Source organism: Staurois parvus, unplaced genomic scaffold (genome assembly GCF_062004578.1).
Source record: "Staurois parvus isolate SC_StPar_1 unplaced genomic scaffold, SC_StPar_1.0 ptg000657l, whole genome shotgun sequence".
In the NCBI taxonomy this organism is placed as follows: domain Eukaryota; kingdom Metazoa; phylum Chordata; class Amphibia; order Anura; family Ranidae; genus Staurois; species Staurois parvus.
The window spans coordinates 1,544,740-1,562,763 of record NW_028318453.1 but is presented as its reverse complement, the minus strand read 5'-3'; the positions used below and the strand labels follow the sequence as shown (position 1 = coordinate 1,562,763).

The window sequence follows — 18,024 nt, the reverse complement described above, 5'->3', positions numbered from 1 at the left end:
TCTCATGTCTCATCTTTCTCTTGGCAATGCCCCATAGATTCTCTATGGGGTTCAGGTCAGGCAAGTTTGCTGGCCAGTCGAGCACAGTAATCCCACAGTCATTGAACCAGGTTTTGGTGCTTTTGGCAGTGTGGGCAGGTGCCAAGTCTTGCTGGAAAATGAAGTCTGCATCCCCATAAAGCTCGTCTGCGGAAGGAAGCATGAAGTGCTCCAAAATCTCCTGGTAGACGGCTGCATTGACCCTGGACTTAATGAAGCACAGTGGACCAACACCAGCAGATGACATGGCTCCCCAAATCAACGCAGACTGTGGAAACTTCACACTGCAATTCAAGCATCTTGCAGTGTGTGCCTCTCCATTCTTCCTCCATACTCTGGGTCCTTGGTTTCCAAATGAGATGCAAAAGTTGCTCTCATCAGAAAAGAGGACTTTGGACCACTGGGCAACAGACCAGGTCTTTTTTTTGTTTAGCCCAGGTAAGATGCTTCTGACGTTGTTTGTGTGTTCAGGAGTGGCTTGACAAGAGGAATACGACATTTGAAGCCCATGTCCACACTTTTCACTTCCACATAACTTTCTATTAATGTGCTTTGATACAGCACTTTGGGAACATCCAACTTCTTTTGCAATTACCTTTTGAGGCTTTCTCTCCTTATGGAGGGTGTCAATGATCGTTTTCTGCACAGCTGTCAGGTCAGCAGTCTTTCCCGTGATTGTGATTCCTACTGAACCAGACTGAGACCATTTAAAGGCTCAGGGACCCTTTGCAGGTGTTATGGCTTAATTAGCTGATTAGAGTGGGACACTTTGAGCCTAGAATATTGCACCTTTTCACAATATTCTAATTTTCTGAGATTGTGGATTTGGGGTTTTCATGAGCTATAAGCCATAATCATCACAATTATGACAAATCACGGCTTGAACTATCTTGCTTTGCATGTAATGAGTCCATCTCATATTAGTTTCACCTTTTAAGTTGCATTACTGAAATAAATGAACTTTTGCACGATATTCTAATTTTTCGAGTTTCACCTGTATTTGGCAGCAAGTGAATATTTTTGTCCCTGAAGTTGATGTGTTGGAGGAAGAAATAATGGGTAAGCATAAGGATTTGAGTGATTTTGACATGAGCCAATTTGTGTTTGGTTAGATGTGTTGGAAGAAATAATAGGCAAGCATAAGGATTTGAGTGACTTTGACAAGAGCCAAATTGTAATGTTTACATGACCTGGATCAAAACAACTCCAAAACTGCAGCTCTTGTGGTCTGTAATGGTTAGATGACCTGGATCAAAACCACTCCAAAACTGCAGCTCTTGTGGTCTGTAATGGTTAGATGACCTGGATCAAAACCACTCCAAAACTGCAGCTCTTGTGGTCTGTTCCTAGTCTGCAGTGATCAGAACCTACCAAAAGTGGTCCAAGGAAGGAAAACCAGCAACAGGGTCATGGTAGCCCAAGACTCTTTGATGCACATGGAATGAAGGCTGTCCCATGTTTTCCGATACAATAGAAGAACTACTGTAGCTGAAATTACTGAAAACAATTAATGCTGGTTCTGATAGGTTTCACACAGTGCATCAGTTTTTTGCATTTCAGACTGCATACTTGCGCATTGGTCACGGTGGCCATAACTTAATAATAATAATAATAACCTGTGTCCACAGCCAAAAGTGCCTACAAGGGGCTTGCAAGGTTCAGAACTGGACAACAGAACAATGAAAGGAGGTGGCCTGGTTTGATGAAGTCAAGTATGGTATGCGGAGCACAGCGAGTTTGAGGCGTTGACTTGTCCTCCAGATTCTCCAAAGCTCAATCCAATGGAGCATCTATGGGATGTGCTGAAAAGTCAAGTCAATGCAGGCCCCACCTTGCCTCTTACAGAACTTAAAGGATCTGCTATTGTTGTACCTTCATCTGTCTAGTGGAGTCCATGCCTCAATGGGTTATGGTGGGCAGTGGTGTGTGTGTGTGTGTGTGTGTGTGTGTGCTATTATGTGTATATGTCATTTGACTGGTGCTTGGGTGCTGTTTTGCACTCTGTTATGGTTGTCTGCTGCTGTATCAAAGGTCTTCTGCATACAAGCTTTTATCAGCTTACAAGTTCTCAAGTGTAAAATGTTTACCCTGCCTGGGGAGCTGCACACATGAACGCCTGTATGCCACCAATGAGAGCAAATGGCTGTACATGACCATACTCCTGTATATGTGAATTGCCTTGGCATTTCCCACACGTGTGCTGGGGAAATACGCTGTAAACACTTGTTCAGGTAAATATATGCAAATGTGCAGGTTAACACCCACACTGAGGCAGTTGGTTTTTACATGAGTATGTTTGCATACAGCCAATCTCTTGAATTGGTGGCTGTGTGTGGTACAGTTGCAAGAAAAAGTATGTGAACCCCTTGGGATTACGTGGAGTTTTGCATGAATTGGGCATAAAATGTGCTCTGAACGTCATCTAAGTCACACCAATAGAAGAACACAGTCTGCTGAACATAATACTACACAAACATTAGATGTTGCCATGGTTTAATTGTACATAACATGTAAACATTCACAGTGCAGGGAGGAAAAAGTATGTGAGGCCCTAGCTTAATGACCTCTCCCAGAGCTAATTGGAGCCAGGAGTGAGCCAACCTTGACTCCAATCAGTGTGATGATATTGGATGTGTTGCTGACAGCTGTCCTGCCCTTAAAAAACACACACCTGTTTTGGGTTTACTGGTTTCAAGAAGCACTGTCTGATGTGAACCATGCCTCGCAGAAAAGAGCTCTCAGAAGACCTACGATCAAGAATTGTTGACTTGCATGAAGCTGGAAATGGTTACAAAAGTATCTCCAAAAGCCTTGATGTTCATGTGTCCACAGTAAGACAGACTGTCTACAAATGGAGAAAGTATAGCACTGTTGCTACTCTCCCTAGGCGCGGTCGTCCTGTAAAAATGACTGCAAGAGCACAGCGCAGAATGCTGCATGAAGTAAAGAGGAATCCCAGGGTGTCAGCTAAAGACCTACAAAAATCTCTGGCACATGCTAACATTTTTGTTGACACATCTACAATAAGGAAAACATTAAACAAGAATGGAGTACATGGGAGGACACCTTGGAGGAAGCCATTGCTGTCCAAAAAGAATATTGCAGCACGTTTGAAGTTTGCAAAAGAGCACCTGGATGTTCCACAGCACTACTGGCAAAATATACTGTGGACAGATGAAACCAAGATTGAGTTGTTTGGGAAGAACACACAACACTATGTGTGGAGAAAAAAAGGCACAGCACACCAACATCAAAACCTCATCCCCACTGTAAAACATGGCGGAGGGAGCATCATGGTTTGGGGCTGCTTTGCTGCCTCAGGGCCTGGACAGATTGTTGTCATTGATGGGAAAATGAATTCCAAAGTTTATCAAGGCATTTTGCAGGAAAACGTACGACCATCTGTCCGCCAACTGAAGCTCCGCAGAGGATGGGTGATGCAACAGGACAATGACCCAAAGCATACAAGTAATTCAACAAAACAATGGCTGCAACAGCACAGAATACGCCTTCTGGAGTGGCCCAGTCAGAGTCCTGACCTCAACCCAATTGAAATGCTGTGGCATGACCTTAAGAGAGCGATTCACACCAGACATCCCAAGAATATTGCTACACTGAAACAGTTTTGTGAAGAGGAGTGGTCCAAAATTACTCTAGATCGTTGTGCAGGTCTGATCTGCAACTACAGGAACCGTTTGGTTGAGGTTATTGCTGCCAAAGGAGGGTCAACCAGTTATTAAGTCCAAAGGTTCACATACTTTTTCCTCCCTGCACTGTGAATGTTTACATGTTATGTGCAATTAAACCATGGCAACATCTAATGTTTGTGTAGTATTATGTTCAGCAGACTGTGTTCTTCTATTGTTGTGACTTTGATGACGTTCAGAGCACATTTTATGCCCAATTCATGCAAAACTTCACGTAATCCCAAGGGGTTCACATACTTTTTCTTGCAACTGTACATCTAGCTTCCCAGGTGCAGGAAAGCACTTGGAATTTTACAATTGATGACTTGTAAACTGATACATCCATGTGCATGAGGCAAAAAGGCTGGCTGCTTACAGAACAGAGCTTGTTTGGGGGAACCAATCAGGAGGCATACTGTCAGGAGCTGAGCTTACCTAGCGGCTTGCGTGAGCAGAAGTTGGATTTGATTTATGCTACAAATTTGTCGTCCTGCATTGAAACTGTTTCCTGTCTTGCTGAAAAAAGTGCAGTACAAACTCGCCTAACCTATTCCTGGGTGTCCCCAGTACCAGATGGGCCATTTTTTTTTTTTTTTTCCTGTTTAGCCTAGAGGCTGGAGATTTAACTCCCCGACCTTGCCAGGGCAATGTATCCTGGCAGTGACTCCCAGTGCAGTCAGAATACAATGATCAGTGGCTGTAGCTGACCTGTCTATGGCCAGCTTTACACAAGGCATAGGGGATTTTAAAAATTATTTGAGGAGCTAGAGCAATAAGTGGACTGTCATGGTTGCCATTGTGTGCATACACATTTAAGTCCATTCACATTACTGAATCAAGAGGGTTGGAATGACATCCAAGTACCTTGCCTTTTCAAGAAAAGTCAGGAATGGCAATCTCCATGCTTCTAATACTAGGCTTTCTTTAAGGGTGTTGACCTGAATAGTTTTGAATATGCTATGAAGTGGGACTTTAATTAGTGGGCCATTAAATGTTCTGGTGTTTATACTACAATGTGTTTCAGTTTGAATTACTTGGTGTCTTTTCATTTATACATACATATAATACATTGCCTTGGCTTTTGTTCTGTTTAGTGAAATATGATTGTGTTTTGCATTAGAGACTTTAAATCGATGAAGTTCCTTGATCAGTGCCAAGTTTTGAGTGCCTGTACCCCCAGTTACGTTAGAACCAAAAGTTCTCCATACTTTACTTCTGACACCCACATCGAAACTTACAACCTATAGATCATGTATGTAAAATATGATTTTATTAAGTAATGTAGATAAAAATGCACACAGTCATTTAAAACATGCAAGCCAATTATCTGACCAACTACCATATATTATACAGTATAGTAATAAAGCCCTGCAGCAATGTAGCCCTTTAAATCCACGGGGTCTGAGTTTCGTGACATGGATCCACTTCCTCAGAACCCAATATTCACTTAACGAAGTTGGGCTCTATATCACAAAATCAAATGGTCAGTGATCACAAAATAATATGCAAACTAGGGAAAAGCTTGTCTGGCCCCCTCTCCCCTATACATTACTACATGTTTTCATCTTGTTTCGTAACATATCTGTCTTGTTAATCAGACTCTTTGTACTTTTTATTTACAGTGGTTGACACAAATGACCGATTCCTCAGAAAAATCACAGTTGGAGAAGCAAACACAGAAAAGGGTTTTTCCCGCCAGGTATTATCACTGGGATTAGCCAAATCTTCTTTTGGGTAGCAGTGATTGCATAGCTGCTGTCTTTGTTTTTATGTTGTGTTTTTTTTTTTTTTTTTGTGGGCTTTCTGGTTTATGCAAGACCTCAAAAATGATGTGTGAACTCAGGATTATAATTAGCATGGAGATGTAAACATGCAATTTGTTCTAATATGAAAGCATTAGTTTTTATATGTGCATACAGAAAAACATTTTTTTCTCATTTAGATGGAATGTATTTGATATGAAGCCAGGAGGTCCCCCGTTTTTTTGTAGAGCATGTGGGATGTATTGAGAATGAGCACGTATTCCACAGTCCGCAGAGAATGCATGTCAAACATATTTTCTCCTAACCACACGCTCCAAATGTTTTCCATACTGCACCTGTATTTAAGAATATCTTCATAAACGCAGTCACTTTATTATTGCTCTCTTTCAGGGTTGGAATGAGAGTAACACGTAGCCCAGGGAGGTAACAATGTTTGTTTTTGGCACAACAATTGTTCTACTGCCTTACCAAATCTGGCTTAAGGAAGGAGGATGCAAACTCTGACAGACCCATAGACTATGTTATGTACACCAGTCCTTCTGGCAGATTTTCAAATAGTCAGTCCAGTCCTGTCAACTTTCCAGATGAACAGCTGAAAGAATATGTTCAAGATCCTTGAAAGTTGGTTTGATATTTTATGTATTTATGATTTTTCCTAAAGCTAGATTTCACTTTTTCATATCAAGCTAGAACCGCTAAGAAAATTATTGGAAACAAATACATTTATTTTTAAGTAGACTATTCTGTTACGTGGAAGATGGTGGTAAAGAACTGCATCTTTGTAACTCCATGCTTAGGCAGACCGTAGATAGGCAGATGTTTTACTAAGAATGAATAGCTTATTCTGTAACTGCACACAGCAACATGCCACTGTCTTTTCTGAATCAATTAAGGCAGAGGTGCTCATCCCAAGGCCCACAGAGTCCTCTAATGTGGCCCACAGAGTCCTCTAATGTGGCCCACAGAGTCCTCTAATGTGGCCCACAGAGCCCTCTAATGTGGCCCACAGAGCCCTCTAATGTGGCCCACAGAGCCCTCTAATGTGGCCCACAGAGCCCTCTAATGTGGCCCACAGAGCCCTCTAATGTGGCCCACAGAGCCCTCTAATGTGGCCCACAGAGCCCTCTAATGTGGCCCACAGAGCCCTCTAATGTGGCCCACAGAGCCCTCAACCAGTTAAGCGCATGTCTGATATTGGGCAACCTGTTGATCGCGATCTGGGCTTGCTGGCTTGCCATTGTAGGGCATCGGAGTGCATAGAGCTGGCACTGGCAGTGGAGAGAGCAGGAGTTGCACAAGGCGATGCTTCCTCTGTAGCACCGACTCCTGTCCCAGGCAAAGTGAAACTGAGTGCACTTCACCTGGGACTTTTGTAGCAACTTGGAGAGCGATGCCCGCAGAAGCTGGAAGAGGAAAAGCAGGTCAGTGTATTAAACAACACATACACTTCTCTTTTGCAATGGGCATATTAGCACCTATAAAAAGGTAAACCTCTATTTAAGCTGCTTTCACATTGATCCACAGGTGCAGCGTAGGTTAGCTGCACAGAGCCATAGACTTCTATTATATCCTGCAGGTTTGATGCGCTTTCAGAAAGTGCACCACACCTTCAAGATATAATCCGTCTATTGCAAAGAGCAGTTAACTAGCAGGAAAGCTGCAGCTGTACTGTGTGAAAGCAGCCTTATAGGGGGCTCAGGACAGTAAGGGCTTGATTATTTGATGTTTGGGTGGTGGTAAAACCCCATATTTGAGACTGTTTTTTTTTTTTTTTTGTTCTCGTTTGAAATGTTTATACACTTAGATTGGTACGCTACAAAAGTGGTAATGAAGAATGTGCATATGATGTAGCAGAGAATGTTAATATAAAATTTAAACAGGGATTTTTGATACTGAGCAGTACAATGGAGCTCAAATTAGCCCACAAATAGCCTGACACAAAAGCCAAATAATAATCGCCACACAGATATGGTTGTCCTCTATTGTGACACTTAAAGCCAACAACTTTAGGCTTGTTCAGTGCTGTGTTAAATAGGGTATACCTCTGAACCTTTTAATGTAGAAAAAAATGGGTTGGCTGCACTGTCAATGGTGTAGTGGAAATAAAATCCTTTATTGAAGTGTTCACAAGCAATGCAATACAGACATGACAGCTCCTACAATGGACAGAGGACAAACGTGTTTCACACAAATATGTGCTTGGTCATTACTGAGTTCCACCTGTCAGGGAACAGGGACATGTCTGTATTGCATTGCTTGTGAAGACTTCAATAAAGGATTTTATTTCCACTACACCATTTACAGTATGGCCAATTATTATTTTTTTTTTTTTCCTACATTGTTGTGACTATGGATGGAGCCAGCACCAACGAGTGGGTGGAAGGGCTATGTTAACCGACATTCACCTGGAGCAGTCATTTTCCTCTTTTCATCCATTCTCTGAACCTTTAAAACTTGCATCACTTTTTATTTCGCCTATTGTAGACTCAATTCGACATTGCTGTTGCAAGCGAGATTATGGCTATACTTGCCCTAACTGACAGTCTCCGTGACATGAAGGAGAGATTTGGAAGGATGGTTGTAGCTAGTGACAAAAAAGGACAACCAGTGACAGCAGAAGATTTGGTAAGATTAATTTTCTTATAAATGTTTGCTGTTCATTTTTTAGTTATGACTGTCATTTTTTTATATAATGTTTTTAATTCTTCTGTGGGACTGTAATATTCTTTAATTTACCCATTTTTTTGGTGCTGGTTTAACTTGAAAAAAATAGATATTTGTATTTAATTGTTACAACAAACAGAATGGTGTTGCGCTCCCACACAATGCTTATATATAATGCACACTCAAAAATTGGATTAATAGTGATCTCCTTATATAATCCACTGTGTATGTAATTGCGGCAATCCAATAAGCCTTAAAGGGCAAGAAAACATTTTCAAAAGGTTTTCCCACCATTTTTTTGCCACCTGTTTTCCAAAATTATCTCATCCAACATCCTTTTGTTAAGCTTCTGTCAGCACCTGTGGCAGTGAGCTCTTTTGATCCACAGCTTGGGGTTCCCCACGGTGCGGAGTCTAAGCCACAGCCTGCTTGTTCACCAGGGCCCCTGATGGTGGGGATGGACTTGCAGCAGGCTGGGACCAGGTCGCGGCCCCCAGGTACACCCAGCTGAGGTAGAGGAGACTGCTAGCGGGAGCAGGGTACAACGAGAGAAGACACAGGGAATCCAGTAGGCAAGTCGAGGTCAGGACAGGCGGAAAACAAGCAAGGTCAGGAACGAAGCCGAGGTCGGTACACAGACAATATAGGATTCACAGTAGAAACACAAGGGAGCTCCAACAAGATGATGCTCAGGCAAAGTGGGCTAGACTGAGCATGTCTTATGTAGACAAGCAAACTAGGAGGCGGGCCAGGAAGTGATGGAAGGGAAGGAAATAAAACACAGGGGATAGCAGATGACGCCCACAGGTGAGCACAGACAAACAAACATGTGAAGGAATCCGGAACAGCAAGGAGGTAAGAATAAACAAACGAGGCTCCAGGCTAACTTGTGACAGCTTCATGTGGGGTTTCCAAGGCTGTGGGGGCCATCTCCCAGCCCCGTAGTCTGTGGGGTTCTACTCTTAGGCAGTAGATGAGAGAATTGGCTGGAGGTAAACATCATGTCTGTACTGGGTACCAGAAATGGGTAATGTTGCAGCTGGGGACAAAGAGGTATTGTAAAGCAGAATGTAGATGCTTAACTTTTTTGTTGCTCACACCGCCAAAGACTGCTTCAGTAAAGAGAATCCTTACCCAAAGCTTGTATAGCAACTGACACTTACAGGAGCATCAATCTCCTGCAGCTCTTGGTCGTAGAGGTCAGCAGAGTAACCATAGAGCACTGCAGTGGACACAACAGGTCAGCACTTTTGGAAGGGGAGATGTCCATTCCTCTTCATTGGATTAATATTCGGTGACATGGGCATTATTTTTTAACAGGATGTCTACCTGTAAAGAGTAATCAGCAGAGTCCACCATTTTTGTCCCCTTTTTTTTTTTTCTTTTTTTTTCCCTGAGACTGTCAACTTATTAGAAACATGTGCACTAGTTTCTTTGTAATCTAATAGTCTTATTGCTACAACCTCCTTTTGGCTGCTTCCTTTGTATAATGTTTTATTTAAAGGCAAAAATTACAAAATATTCAAATGCCAATAGATTATCAAGAAGGCATGTAGTAAAAGAAAATGTGCAAAATGATACTGAGCATTTTAAACATATTAACTGACAAGACTGAAATTGGCTTGGCCCATTGATCCACCACAGGCAATATTTGGTCAGAGTGGAATGTATTTTTTTTTTATTCTTGCTAAATACTTTTCCTCTAGTAAATTTTAGATGGCTGGACTGTTTCTTAGGATAGTGATTGACAGCTGCCACCTTGCTGTATCAATTAAGTTAAGTGGATCTGACATAGATTAGTGACTCCACAAACATTTGATTTATTACATCAATATGCAGCAGTTTGTTTTATAAATTGTGATCTTTGGTTACATGCATAGGATTTCCTTTTGGTTTAATATTAATAGCACCATATGTGATTCATAAGTCTTATCTGTTTTTTATATTTTAGCAAATACTTTAATTTTTAACAGAAAAGCAGTGTGACCTTCTTTGGCAGAAGAGGAAACTAAGTAGATTAGAAGACCACAGTGAATAAACACTTCAGTGAAACCAAAATGTGGCTTGGTTTCAGTTTCTATGTTTTGGGGTTTTATTGGAATAGGTTTTTCACTGTGGTCTGCTAATATACTGGTATTTATTGTGCATCTGGTTCAGTTACGGCAGAATCAGTTCTGTTTTCATTGCCTGTAATGGTTTTATGTATAATTGGCATATAGTTTGTTAAATTTTCCTTAGCGGTAAATGCTCTGCTTATTACGTGTTTAAGGGCCCATTCACACCCTCATGTTGCGGTAATTCATGTTAAAGGTACTGGTGCAATGTAGTGCGATTCATTCTGAGACCTTGTCGATGGATGTGTATTGTATAGTGGCAAAGCACCAATGTGAATTGTGGTGTGCTGCCAGATATGGTGCATGAACCAGTTTTGGTGTGTTTAGATACTTTGGTAGCCCATATTGCAATGCATGTCGATGCGTGGAATAAAGCGCATCGTGATGGTGTGAAAAGGTGTCCAAAAGGATAACTGCACTTTCAGATCACTTTGGGATTAAATCATAAATACACTTTACCTGAGCACCACAAACCAAAACCCTATTTAGTTTATATTTAATTTTCAAAGCAGACTCACCCATCCATGTCTCCTTGCTTTATTTTGCTGACAAATAACTTTGACCCCCTCCTCCTCCTTTCCTCAGCATTTCTGGCCATGGCCATATTGATTAAGGGCAGATGATTCATGTAGCAGTTACTTCCTTGAGTCCATCTGCCCTTAGCTCAGGCATGCAGGCAGGAGAGGGTGTGCTTAGCTGAGGAAACCCCTCCTCCCCTCCAAAAAGACTCCTGAGCTGTATGACATTTGCCTAGGCCTGGAATCCAGAAAGTAACTGAAGAAATGTAAAAAAAAAACAAAGGGTAAATCTGATATTTTACCATCTATTAACTAATGCCAGCAGCATAAAGATTAAAAATGAGAGAGTGGAGTTCCATTTTAGTATTCAGTGTGCCTGTGTAAGCAGACAATAAAATCTGCAGCGGAGAAAGGACTGGTTAAGAACCAGCCAATCTGTGGCATCCCAAGACTGTTGTGCCCACATATTTTCTACTTGGCCCTGCCCCATGCATGCAGTTGGGGTAAACTGTATTTGCGTCCAGCTGGATGCTTTAACAGGTAGCTGATATGTCAGACCCATGCCACTCCATATCCCAAACTAATGCGATGGCTAGGACTGAGATGAGGGAAGCTCTTTTCTTAGGCTTACCCTAGGACACAAAATACTTTTATTAAACAGAATCTATCATATTTTCAGCATTTTTTTGTTTATTTTAAAATCCTGGATGAATGTGGCATAAAAAGCTTGGACACTTCTGGTGGGTGTTGGAGCTGGCCTTGTCTTGTACACATTCCTTTTTGGCAGCCTCCGTGACCAGTAGAAATGTGCAGGAGACAAGAGGGGGTGGGCAAAATTTGTCAGGCAGAATGACTCAGGATTAACCTTTGATTTGAGTGTCAGGTATGTGCAAGTACCTACATTACACAACATTTTATTCTAATTGTGTTGATCAGGAAGCGATAACAGCATTCAACCAAAACTTAGATTCGATTTTGAGGGGCTAGTTTTTTTCTTTAGGACTTGTGGTGAGGTTTTGCCCTAGAGTTCCTTTTTTTGGGCACTGCCATGGCTTTTACGTTGGATGTCCACTCTTTTATGAGAGTAGGACTAGAATATTCAAAGGCAGATGGGAACAAGCAAACCTAAGGCAAACAGGAGCAGAATCAGGAATTATTGTAGGGAAATTATACACCTTAGTTCTGATCTTAATACTTGTATTTCACTTGACTGCCTGTGCACATGGTTTGGCCAATGCTACCATCTTGAAAATAAGTGCTTACACTGTTTATTTTACTGGTGCTTTGCTTTTAATGTAAAGTTGCTTTACAGCATCAAGGCTCTGCAGTGGAGTGATACCTTGTTTTTCATTACATCGCACAATCTATCTTTGTCCTCAAATTGTTCCAGTTCATCACAAATTGTACCTGGTTATTGATGCCACAAATGCACTGGCTTGCAGGTGATGAACAGGAGAGAGCTACGCTTACTTGATTTTGAAGGTGTGTACCCCAGAGCTGGCCTCCCTTTTTTTTTTTTTTTTTTTTGTGCCAGCACTTGCTGACCTGAAAGAAAAAGCATACGTACTTCACTGACACATCTGATATGCACATGCTTGTTGCAGGTCACTCACTCATCAAAGAGTGAAGAATGTCATATCTACCAACAGTCACATGACCTCTTAAAATAATATATATGTATCAATATTACATATTATTGACTTGAAAAATGTTACATTTTCTGAAAGCAGAAGACTTAGAGTAAAAATCTAGCAGTTTTATTTTGGTGTTGCACAGTATTTACACAAATGTTTTGACTACTATATTTTCAGTAAATAATAAACTGAATTTGCACACAAACACAATGTAATCTCCAACTTCAACTACTCCCAGATATGAAGAGCGTCCATTTTACTGCATCTTCAACTTTTTATCAGAAGCCCTGTATTTGTTCAGTGGATACAAGATTCCCTCTGATTGGCCGAGATGAGATTGCAACATCATCTGGCCTCTACCACCTTGGCCAGAGGAAGCATTGATATTAGTATAAGGCTTCTTCTAAATGGCGAAGATGCTTAGCAGGTGAAACTTTCTGTATCTGAGAGTAAAGGGATTGTGGTTGGTACTGCTGCACAAGTGGCCAGGGGATGTAAAATAGGTGGTTGAGCCACTGCTTTAACTCCCCAGCAGCTTACCAACACCTCAGCCCTCTGCCATCCAATCTTTCCCCCCCAGCCAGACCACCTATTAATCATGTTGATACACACATCTGTGTCACGGTGCTACGTGACAGTATTGCATCCTCAATGCCAGAACCTTGATATGCTTCTTACAGAGCTACTCCTTGGTTATCCTGGCTGTGTGCTTCGGGTCGTTGTCATGTTGGAAGACCCAGCCACGACCCATCTTCAATGCTCTGACTGAGGGAAGAAGGTTGTTGCTCAAAATCTCACAATAAATGGCCCCATTCATCCTCTCCTTAATACAGTGCAGTCGTCCTGTCCCCTTCGCAGAAAAGCACCCCCAAAGCATGTCCAGGCCCGTCTGAAGTTTGCCAATGACCATCTGGATGATCCAGAGGAGGCATGAGAGAAAGTCATGTGGTCAGATGGGACCAAAGTAGAACTTTTTGGTTTAAACTTTACTCGTCGTGTTTGGTGGAAAAAGGATGAGTTGCATCCCAAGAACACCATCCCTACTGTGAAGCATGGGGGTGGTAACATCATGCTTTGGGGGTGCTTTTCTGCGAAGGGGACAGGACGACTGCACTGTATTAAGGAGAGGATAAATGGGGCCATTTATTGTGACATTTTGAGCAACAACCTCCTTCCCTCAGTCAGAGCATTGAAGATGGGTCGTGGCTGGGTCTTCCAACATGACAACGACCTGAAGCATACAGCCAGGATAACCAAGGAGTGGCTCCGTAAGAAGCATATCAAAGTTCTGGAGTGGCTTAGCCAGTCTCAAGACCTAAATCCAATAGAACATCTTTGGGGGTAGCTGAAACTGTGTTGCTCAGCGACAACCCCGAAACCTGACAGATCTAGAGGAGATCTGTGTGGAGGAGTGGGCCAAAATCCCTGTTGCAGTGTATGCAAACCTGGTCAAGAACTACAGGAAACATTTGACCTCTGTAATTGCAAACAAAGGCTTCTGTACCAAATATTAACACTGATTTTCTTGGGTGTTCAAATACTTATGTTCAGCAGTGCAAGACAAATACATTCTTTAAAAATCATACAATGTGATTTCCTGAATTTTTTATTTTTTTTTTTTTTAAATTCTGTCTCTGAGTGGGAATGCACCTACAATGTGAATTTCAGACCCCTCCATGATTTCTAAGTAGGAGAACTTGCAAAATCGCAGGGTGTTCAAATACTTCTGTTCCTCACTATATATACTGAAACTCACAATACCTATTACAGATTTATAATCATTCTGTTTTTTTTTTTTTCATTTGTAGTTTGTGTCTCCCTTATTCTTCACTGTAAGAAATATTAATTTATAGAAAACAATGTATCAAAAATAAAATACAAGGAAACCGTGCATATTCCGATCCAGATTTAAAAGATCCAAAGAAATACAAAATATAGTACTGTGCAAACGTTTTAGGCAGGTTTAAAAAAAAAATGCTGTAAATTTAAGAATGCTTTCAAAAATAGACGTGTTATTAGTTTATTTTTATCCAATGACAAAATGCAAAGTAAATGGAAATAAGTTAAAATTAAATCCGCATTTGGTGTGACCACCCTTTGCCTTCCAAACAGCACCAATTCTTTTAGGTACACTTGCACACAGTTTTTGAAGGAACTTGGCAGGTAGGTTGTTCCAAACCTCTTGGAGAACTAACTACAGATCTTCTGTGGATGTAGGCTTCCTCAAATTCTTCTATCTCTTCATGTAATCCCAGACAGACTTGATGATGAGATCGGGGACTCCTTATTCTTCTTTATGCTGAAGATAGTTCTTAATGATATTGGCTGTATGTTGGGGTGTTGTCCTGCTGTAGAATTCATTTAGGGCTAATCACATGCCTTTCTGATGGTATGGCATGATGGATACAGTAAGTATCTACCAGTGTCTCTCAGCATTGAGGACACCATTGATCATGACCAAATCTCCAACTCCATTTGCAGAAATGCAGCTCCAAACTTGTAAGGAACCCTCCACCATGCTTCACTGTTGCCTGTAGACACTCATTATTGTATCAATCTCAAGTCCATTCCAAACAAGCTGCCTTTTGCTACAGCCAAATATTTAAAATTTTGACACATCAGTCCAGAGCACCTGCTGCCATTTTTCTGCACCCCAGTTCCTGTGTTTTTGTGTATAGGACATTAGACACAGTTGTATTGTGATCTTTTTTGTGGATCACTCATACTGCCTATAATCACGTTTAGTTTGTGAGTATACATCCTTTTTTATTTAATAAATTACATGGTATACCGTGGTAATGCACGATGAGAGTGCGCCCTTGTTTGTTTTCATTTGCCAATGGAAACTAGGCTAAGCTATGCAGAAGACTTTGAGGCACCCTACAAATCCAGAGATTTAGTTCTCAAAGATGTTTGGAACAACCTACCTGCTGACTTCCTTCAAAAACGATGTGCAAGTATACCTAGAAGAAATTATGCTTTTTTTTTTTTTTTTTTTTTTAAGGCAAAGGGTGATCAGACCAACTATTGATTTTGGATTTCTATTCTGTTCATTTTCTTTCTGTTTTTTGTTTGTTGCTTTAAAATTCACTTGTTCTAGCTTTATATGTTCTTCAGTATTTTTGTGAAATGAATGGTAAAATTAGTTTTCTTTGCTGCCTGTGTTCCATTGTTGAGATCACTTTTTGTTCTGGTAACCACTAGATTGGGAAACAAAATTTTAATGCTGTAAATTCAATAGGAATAAATTGGAAATCTTCCAAAGGGCACACTTATCCCAGCGACAACTGACTAAGGGGACTTCTCCCCACCTCCTGTTGTGCATCACCGAAACAGTAAGTGAAGGAAAATGAAATACAGAAAGCAAAAACTTTTTTTAACAATCCCCTTTTTCTATCCAAAACTAAAAAAAAACAAATGTATGGCTTTAGGTACATTTTTAACAAGTTCTTCCAGGAATACTTTTGCCTTCAAAACATGGGAATGAGCATCAGAGTGCTTAAAATATTTTAGTTATAACCATAGTTAATCAGTTCTTTGCAGTAACACAATAGAATCTAATTTCTGTGGATAATGGAGACTCTTTACTTTTATAAAGAAACTCCACCATGACTGTTATGCTTTAAGAAACCTGCAGATCCCTGTACATTCCCATATAGATATTATCCTTGGACATATGATAATTATATCATCATGAGCAATTGCCTAATTTAGGATTTAAGCAGACACCCTTAGAATGTAGTTACGGTCAAGCTGTCCAGAAAAGTAACCATTGGAGAAGTAGAGAGAAAACCTATTACACTGGTGGAGATGCTTTCAACAGTCAGCCTAAAACAATTTTCAAAAAGGAAAAAAACATGTTGCTGTTATTGCATAGAAAGCGTTAGCTGAGTTGGGCGTTGTCCACCTCAACTACAGTGCATATAAAGTCTACACACCCCTGTTAAAATGTCAGGTTTCTGTGACATAAAAAGACAAATTCAGAACTTTTTCCACCTTTTTAATGTGACCTATAAACTGTACAACTCAATTGAAAAAAAACCCTAAAATCTTTTAGGGGGGTGGGAAGTAAACCTAAAACACTAAAATAATGTGGTTGCATAAGTGTGCACACCTTCTTATAACTGCGGATGTAGCTGTGTTCAGAATTAAGCAATCACATTCAAAATCCTGTTATAGGAGTCAGTACACACCTGCCATCATTTTAAATTGCCTCTGATTAACCCAAAATAAAGTTCAGCTGTTCTAGTAGGTCTTTCCTGACATTTTCTTAGTCTCATCCTACAGCAAAAGCCATGGTCTGCAGAGAGCTTCCAAAGCATCCAAGGGATCTCATTGTTAAAAGGGATCAGTCAGGGAAGGGTACAAAAGAATTTCAAAGGCATTAGACATACAATGGAACACAGTGAAGACGTTATCAAGTGGAGAAAATATGGCGCAAATGTGACATTACCAAGAACTGAATGTCCCTCCAGAATTTATGAAAAATGAGAAGAAAATTGGTCTGGGAGGCTGCGAAGAGGCCTACAACAACATTTAAAGGAGCTGCAGGAATATCTGGCAAGTACTGGCTGTGTGGTACATGTGACAACAATCTCCCATATTCTTCATATGTCTGGGCTACGGGGTAGGGTAGCATGATGGAAGCCTTTTCTTACGAAGAAGAATATCCAAGCCTGGCTAAAGTTTGCAAAAACACATCTGAAGTCTCCCAAAAGCATGTGGGAAAATGTGTTCTGGTCTGATGAAACCAAGGTTCAACTTTTTGGCCATAATTCCAAAAGATATGTTTGGCGCAAAAACGCTGCACATCACCAAAAGAACACCATACCCACAGTGAAGAATGGTGGTGGCAGCAATCATGCTTTGGGGCTGTTTTTTCTTCAGCTGGAACTGGGACCTTAGTCAAGGTAGAGGGAATTATGAACAGTTCCAATTACCAATCAATATTGGCACAAAACCTTCAGGCTTTTGCTAGAAAGCTGGACATGAAGAAGAACTTCATCTTTCAGCATGACAACGACCCAAAGCATACAACCAAATCAACAAAGGAATTGCTTCACCAGAAGAAGATTAAAGTTTTGGAATGGCCCAGCTAGGGCCTAGACCTGAATTCGATTGAAATTCTGTAGGGTGCTCTAAGAAGAGTGGCCAAATATTGCCATGTCAAGATGTGCCATGCTGATAGTCTCATCCCCAAAAAGACTGAGTGCTGTAATAAAATCAAAAGGTGCTACAACAAAGTATTAGTGTAAGGGTATGCACACTAATGCAACCGTATTTTAGTTTTTTATTTTTACTTCCCTCCGCCTAAAAGATTTCAGTTTATTGTTCAACTGAGTTGTACAGTTTATAGGTGGAAAATGTTCTGAAATGATTCATCTTTGTCTCATTTTGTTTACATCACAGAAACCTGACATTTTAACAGGGGTGTGTAGACTTTTTATATCCACTGTATGTTTACTAAACATGCAAACAAAAGTAGCTTTTGAATTGCGTTGCATTATAAAAATGCACAGTTCAGGTCAGAAAATGTTAAAACCCCAAAACCTACAACATACTAGCGGATAACTTGTAGAATTAAATGGTGGTAGTTGCAATTTTTG

The 18,024-nt window shown here is 40.8% G+C and overlaps 1 protein-coding gene across 1 annotated transcript in view; it reads left to right on the top strand.

Annotated features, from left to right (window-relative positions):
- MTHFD1L (methylenetetrahydrofolate dehydrogenase (NADP+ dependent) 1 like) overlaps nucleotides 1–18,024 on the top strand; it is a 351,175-nt gene that overhangs the window by 107,412 nt on the left and 225,739 nt on the right. Inside the window, exons 17-18 of the mRNA XM_089694250.1 lie at nucleotides 5,348–5,424; nucleotides 7,973–8,113. Of these exons, the coding sequence (XP_089550376.1) occupies nucleotides 5,348–5,424; nucleotides 7,973–8,113 (218 nt within the window). The remainder of the gene's footprint in view (nucleotides 1–5,347; nucleotides 5,425–7,972; nucleotides 8,114–18,024) is intronic.